Source organism: Camellia sinensis, chromosome 9, assembly GCF_055761805.1.
Source record: "Camellia sinensis isolate YWXY chromosome 9, ASM5576180v1, whole genome shotgun sequence".
Taxonomy (NCBI): domain Eukaryota; kingdom Viridiplantae; phylum Streptophyta; class Magnoliopsida; order Ericales; family Theaceae; genus Camellia; species Camellia sinensis.
In genome coordinates, this window is record NC_138969.1 from 50,279,125 (window position 1) to 50,286,256 (window position 7,132).

At 38.2% G+C, this 7,132-nt stretch overlaps 1 protein-coding gene across 1 annotated transcript; it reads left to right on the forward strand.

Moving 5' to 3' along the window:
- The first annotated feature begins 883 nt into the window (after positions 1 to 883).
- Positions 884 to 6,831, forward strand: LOC145799409 (uncharacterized). Its single transcript, XM_082888986.1, has 8 exons — positions 884 to 1,408; positions 1,506 to 1,535; positions 1,625 to 1,875; positions 1,956 to 2,162; positions 2,242 to 2,331; positions 2,423 to 2,509; positions 2,605 to 2,817; positions 6,823 to 6,831. The coding sequence occupies exons 1-8, from the start codon at positions 1,153 to 1,155 to the stop codon at positions 6,829 to 6,831; spliced, it is 1,143 nt and encodes a 380-aa protein (XP_082745112.1). The 5' UTR covers positions 884 to 1,152.
- The last annotated feature ends 301 nt before the right edge of the window (positions 6,832 to 7,132 follow it).

Sequence of the window (7,132 nt, forward strand, 5' to 3'; positions counted from 1 at the left end):
CAAGCTTTTATCTTGATAATACTTCTTGGGTACAAGCTCATCGGTACATCTTATTCAATACAAGCGCGGTTCAACCATTCATAAAGTAAGTTAAGTCACTCACTCAATATTTTATTATGTTTTATTGAATTTTCTACAAAATATTTTGTATTGCTAAAATTTCAATCTACACAGCGAACACCTTGAAGTACTGAAGCTCAAAATGCCTCGTGTTGACGATCATCAGCTTCGGCGTGAACATTTTGAAACTTTTCACATTTGATTCAAGGAACATGTATGTATTTAACTCTATAGATTCTAGTTACTTAAGTCGAACTACATTTTAAATTTTACATTTTCATGTAAAATAGGTCCAAACTTTGCGAAGGACTACTGATGTCATATTTTCTGAAGAGATTATTCTATTGGCAAATGGTCCTCATAACTTGGCAAGGAGGTTCAACGGGTATATACTGAATGGGTTTCGGTATTGAGTAAAGACCATGGATGATCGTTGAGCCACACAAAATTGTGGTGTAGCTTTGAAGGCAGATACCATAAGTTATGCTAGTCGAAAAGACAAGAATCCTCGTGTGGGGTCTATGTACTATTATGGACAATTGACAGATATTGTTGAGATTCGATATTCCAATGAGAAGAAACATGTGTTGTTTAAGTGTGATTGGATTGACAACATTCACGGAAAGAAAGAAGATGTCTTCAATTTCACGTTGGTGAACTTCAATCATTTGTTGTACCAAGATGATCGAATTACCAATGAACCTTTCATTTTGGCATCCCAAGCAGAGCAAGTTTGGTATGTTGCAGACCCGTTACAACCAGACTGGCAAGTCGTGGTGAAGATGTCTCAAAGAGGTTTATTTGATATGAGTTCGATTGATCCACAAATCGAGCCATACATGAGCCAACAATTGGAAGAAAATATAATGCTTCGTGATGAAGAAGTTGGTTGGGTGAGGGAAGCTGCAGAAGGGGAAACAGTTGATGTTCAAATAGGCTGATAGTGGTGGAAACATTAGTAATTCAATTAAGGCCAAGGTTGTAGTTAATTATCAATTTCTTAATTTACTTTGTCTTTGTAATTGTATTAGTTCAATTAATGTCATATTATAGTTGACGACAAACCATTGTCTATGTTTCTAATGTCAATTAATGTTATATTGCTTGCAAATTATTATGGGAAGGAAGAGGAAGCCTGATCATCCTCGGCGCATGATGTCTGATGTGCTACATAACAGGACATTAGTAGCACCACCATCAGAGGAGGCATCACATCGGCCACTATCGGAGGGGCCTTTAGTGGCACCACAGCAGCTACCATGTACTCAGCCTCCACGCCTACCATCGGTGCGTCCACCATCAGTGCCACCACAACAGCTATCATCATCAGCTTATGAGCCATCCGCAGGTATATAAATTTGCTTTGATTTGTATGAAAATTATTTAAACATACATTTATTTATGGTCATTATATATAACTTGTTTATTCTCATTGTATTTTGCAGACCCTTCGACTTCTTCACAGCCCACCTCAGGTTTATTTGATATGATTTGTATTCACATTATTTAAATTTGCATTTGTTTATTACCATTGCATATTGTTTACTGTTATTGTATCTCATAGGTCATGTTAGTTCTTCATCAACCTCGACTAGGCGTGGTAGAGGATGTGCCAAGGGCATTAAAGAGTGGGGTACTGGTAAAAAGCTAGACATACAATTTGATGGAAATTACTGCTCAATAGGGGATAACGTGGCTAAGTTAACTACTCAACTTGGCATTATTGTGCGGAATGGTAACATTGTTCCTCTTACTTTTCTTGACTGGAACAATGTGCCTGATGATATTATTGATGCTATCTGGAAGGATGTGAAGGTAAAAGTATATTTTTGTCCACAAATTCGAATTCCAAAATTGTGTTATTATTTTTTAAACTTTGAAATTGTGTTTTATAGGATAATTTGAATATATGTCCAGAGGAGTACAAGCCAATCTGTATGAAAAACTGCAACAGCATATGGAAGGATCACAAGAACAAGCTTAAGGCTAAGTATTTCAAGCCTAGAAGTTCTGATCCTAATCTGAAGGATGATGTTCCTATGCACATCGTGCCAAGCCAGTGGGAAGAACTTGTGGAGTATTGGCGTACTTTCGATGCTGAGGTATACAAATAAGTTATATTTATGATATGTAAACATACAAATCATATTTACATACTCACATTTGTCGAACCTGTTATAGAAAATCGCAAGTAGGAACGCTAAAAATCGGCGAGCTCACGGCATAGCTCATACCACAGGGCGTACTACTTTCTCTCAGATACGGCATGAGGTTTACATTTTATTGTTTTATTTTTGTATATAAATAAACATTGTACATTTACAAATTATTTACATTCTAATTTTCATATTTCTAAATGCAGATGACCAGTAAGGGGGAGTCAACTGATAAGATGAATGTTTGGCTTATGACACGTAGAGTGGATGACCCAGAGGTTATTCAGACCTTGGTAGTTTCCAAACACCTTTGATTGTATTTAAAGTTTATTTTTTGTGTGTCAACCATCTTAATTTGGCATATACTTGTATGTCTTATTCAATTCAGGATGAGTTTAATCGTCAACTCTCTATGCTACCTGAGGATGGTCGGACTTTGGAGGCTAGGAATGCTATTTTCCATGAGTTGATAGGTAATGATGGACATGGATATTGTCGCACATACGGGAGAATTGTGCCTCGAAGAGCGGTGTATAAAGATGGTGCTGGGCCATCACAATCAACACCCCAGCCATCAATTATTGATCAGATCACGCAGAAGGTTCATGCAGAGCTAAGGGATGAGTTGAGGGAGAAGCTGCGAGCAGAGTTCTCTACACATTTACAGCAGATGAGAGCTGAGATGATGGCCTTAGTGTCACAGGGGGCAAGTGTGGATCCCAACAGACAGGTTCGATATAAATTAAATTGTTTGATAGTTCAATTTTCACAAAAGATTATGTATAAAATTCGAATATGATTACCACATTATGTATTGACTATCATAGGTTCCTGATGCATCGAGTGGCCACCGAGCATTTAGGGAATCTGCAGAAGACGAGAATCCATATACACCACCACCAGAAGATCAGGTATAAAATGTATCTTTGCATTCTAAGCTAAAATGTATCTTTGCATAATTTTGAGTTAACGCCCCAAAATCACCAAACGGTGTCGGTTTAGCATGAAAGTTGGCACACACGACCGCCTAGGCACGAGAGACTTGTGGGAGAAGACGGGGCTCGATTCGGGTTCCCGGTTTGGGAGTTAGAGCCGGATTTCACTTTAGGCAAACTAGTTCCATAAGAAACTTGAATTCGAGGAGTTAACGCCCCAAAATCACTAAACGGCGTCGGTTTAGCACGAAACTTGGCACACACGACCGCCTAGGCACGAGAGACTTGTGGGAGAAGACGGGGCTCGATTCGGGTTCCCGGTTTGGGAGTTAGAGCCGGATTTCACTTTAGGCAAACTAGTTCCTTAAGAAACTTGAATTCGAGGAGTTAACGCCCCAAAATCACCAAACGGCGTCGGTTTAGCACGAAACTTGGTACACACGACCGCCTAGGCACGAGAGACTTGTGGGAGAAGACGGGGCTCGAATCGGGTTCCCGATTTGGGAGTTAGAGCCGGATTTCACTTTAGGCAAACTAGTTTCTTAAGAAACTTGAATTCGAGGAGTTAACGCCCCAAAATCACCAAACGGCGTCGGTTTAGCATGAAACTTGGCACACACGACCGCCTAGGCATGAGAGACTTGTGGAAGAAGACGGGGCTCGAATCGGGTTATCGGTTTGGGAGTTAGAGCCGGATTTCACTTTAGACAAACTAGTTCCTTAAGAAACTTGAATTCGAGGAGTTAACGCCCCAAAATCACCAAACGGCGTCAGTTTACCACGAAACTTGGTACACACGACCGCCTAGGCACGAGAGACTTGTGGGAGAAGACGGGGCTCGAATCGGGTTCCCGGTTTGGGAGTTAGAGCTGGATTTCACTTTAGGCAAACTAGTTCCTTAAGAAACTTGAATTCGAGGAGTTAACGCCCCAAAATCACCAAACGGCGTCGGTTTACCACGAAACTTGGCACACATGACCGCCTAGGCACGAGAGACTTGTGGGAGAAGACGGGGCTCGAATCGGGTTCCCGGTTTGGGAGTTAGAGCCGGATTTCACTTTAGGCAAACTAGTTCCTTAAGAAACTTGAATTCGAGGAGTTAACGCCCCAAAATCACCAAACGGCGTCGGTTTACCACGAAACTTGGCACACACGACTGCCTAGGCACGAGAGACTTGTGGGAGAAGACGGGGCTCGAATCGGGTTCCCGGTTTGGGAGTTAGAGCCGGATTTCACTTTAGGCAAACTAGTTCCTTAAGAAACTTGAATTCGAGGAGTTAACGCCCCAAAATCACCAAACGGCGTCGGTTTAGCACGAAACTTGGCACACACAACCGCCTAGGCACGAGAGACTTGTGGGAGAAGACGGGGCTCGAATCGGGTTCCCGGTTTGGGAGTTAGAGCCGGATTTCACTTTAGGCAAACTAGTTCGTTAAGAAACTTGAATTCGAGGAGTTAACGCCCCAAAATCACCAAACGGCGTCGGTTTACCACGAAACTTGGCACACACGACCGCCTAGGCACGAGAGACTTGTGGGAGAAGACGGGGCTCGAATCGGGTTCCCGATTTGGGAGTTAGAGCCGGATTTCACTAAACTATCTTTCTAATTATATGGTAGTTAATTTTTTTATATTTTTCTGTAATTAAAATATTACCACCATTATATTGTTATTAATTATTTTTATTTTTTTTTTTTCAAATATTTCCTGAGTAGCAGTTTGCTTCGCGTGGAATGTGGGCGCGTAAAGATTATGACCAACTTCTGTTTTTGTAACTCATGAATAAATCAAGATGAAAACTTTTGGTTTTGATTTTGATTTATGTTATTTAAATTTGTGACCAACATTATGTATGTATTATGTGACCAACATTAGGAATTTTTATCATTTGCCAGCTTTTGTTTATGTATGGATTTATATTATTATGTCATTTCTTGATTTTTTTTAAGCTATTTTTCATTTGCCAACATTAGTTATTTTATTTATGTATTTATATTATTATATCATTTGCCAACATTACAGGTTATTTTTATATTTTAAATAATTGTAAAACAGGGATTTTTTTTTTTGTAATTTTTTTTGAGACGGCAGAACACCCCGTCGCAAAAAAAAAAAAAAAAAAAAAAAGGCTGTGCCAGGCTTTTTTGTGACGGAAGCCATACCGTCGCAAAAGGTGTTGAATTTATTTGAGAAACAAGGCTTTAGCGACGGTGAAATTACCGTCGCCAATAGTCAACATTTTTTGCGACGCCATTTTTTGCGACGGAATTTTGCCGTCGGCAAAATCTCATTAGCGATGGAAAGCTTGTGCCGTCGCAAAAAGCCCAGATCTTCATCCACTATCGGCGACAGACATTTGCCGTCGCAAAAAAAAAAAAAATTCCCGTCGCAAAAACAATGGCGACGGCAAGTGCTGTCGCTAAAGGTCTTTTGCAACCCCCCCTGTTGCGACCCCCACTTGCCGTCGCAAAAAAAAAATTTACCGTCGCAAATAGATTTTGAGACGGCGTTTTGATTATTTGCGACGGCGTTTTGCCGTCGCAAAAAACAATTTTTTTTGTAGTGAATCTAAAAAAGAAAAGTGAAAATACGTGTGAAAGGGAAAAGGAAAGGGATTAAGGGATATTCATATTTATCATCATTTTTCCTTTCTCTTTTCAACTATCTCATCAAATCTTTAAACCAAACATAATTTAATAATATTACAAAATAAATAGTTTAAATCATTAAACAACACTAGTGATGAGCCCAATAGATCATTCAAGTACCCTCATATAAAATTTTTAACACGAGAATAATTAAACCCTTAATTTATTATTATTTCATAATTAATTTGGCTTACTTAAACTTTATCTACTGAAGCATATAATAATGGTTTTGGGATGCTTGCGGCACGTTAGTTATGTCCTTTGTTGGGATTATTACTAGGACGATAAACAAATCGAATCGAGTTGAGTCTTAATATGTTTAGACTTATTTATTAAAATTTTAATTAGTTCAAGTTTGAGCTCAAGTTAGTAAAATTTCTCTTATTTGACTTAGTGAAATTTCTCAAACTTCACTAATTTGTCTCAATAAAATTTCCCTAGGTGCTTTTGTTTTAGTAAAATTTCACTAAATGTTAATGTCAGTAAAATATCTCTGATTTGACTCCGTGAAATTTCCCTAACTTCACTAATTTTACCTTAGTAAAATTTCACTGAGTGTTAAAGTCAGTAAAATTAAAGCAAATCAGTGGAGAGAGAGAGAGAGAGAGAGGCCAGAACTATTTAGTTAAACAAGCCCTTACAACAATAACTATTTAGTTAAACTAGTAAGGAACAATAGCAGCAGCAGCAACAACAACAATAACAGTACTAGCAGTGGCTTCATAGAAGCCAAACTTGCAGGCACCCTGAGCACTATAACCAAGCAGAGTAGGTACCCATCCCCTGAAGAAGCCCCTGACTCCCTACTCCTGCATCAATACTCCAAAACCAGATGAGATGCTCTTGTATTTTGAAGGGTCAATCTGCATATTATATTTGACGAGATCAAGAGGAGTAAGGGCCATGTGAGTGAGGCCACAACTAAGGATTCCACCGGCGGCTTACAGTAGGCCGTCCCATGATTTATTAGTTTTAAATACAAATTTAAAATTATTATAATTAGCTCATAATTTTTGCATTTAGGAGCAATAAGAGTGATGTTGAGATTATTTATATATTTTAGAAAAAAAAATACTTTTAAGAAGAGATATTACAAGAGTTTCAAAATCGCATACAAAATCTATATGCTGTTATAATTAAAAAACTTTGTCATCTTATTGAAGTTTAAAGTTGCAATTCCTTTTTTTTTTTTTTTAATTTTTGTTAATATGTGCCACAATATGATTGGTTTATAAATTAATTTTATATTCTTAAAATAAAATTTTAAATTTAGATTCTTTCTTAAATTATGTTACCAGAATAAGCTCAATATTCATTTCTTAATTTACGTATC

Bases quoted from the DNA above. Each gene is read 5' to 3' on its own strand.
- LOC145799409 (XM_082888986.1), top strand. From the start codon at position 1,153: ATGTTATATTGCTTGCAAATTATTATGGGAAGGAAGAGGAAGCCTGAT. The intron at 1,409-1,505 runs GTATATAAATTT...TGTATTTTGCAG, and splicing joins AGCTTATGAGCCATCCGCAG to ACCCTTCGACTTCTTCACAG. The intron at 2,332-2,422 runs GTTTACATTTTA...TTCTAAATGCAG, and splicing joins TCTCTCAGATACGGCATGAG to ATGACCAGTAAGGGGGAGTC.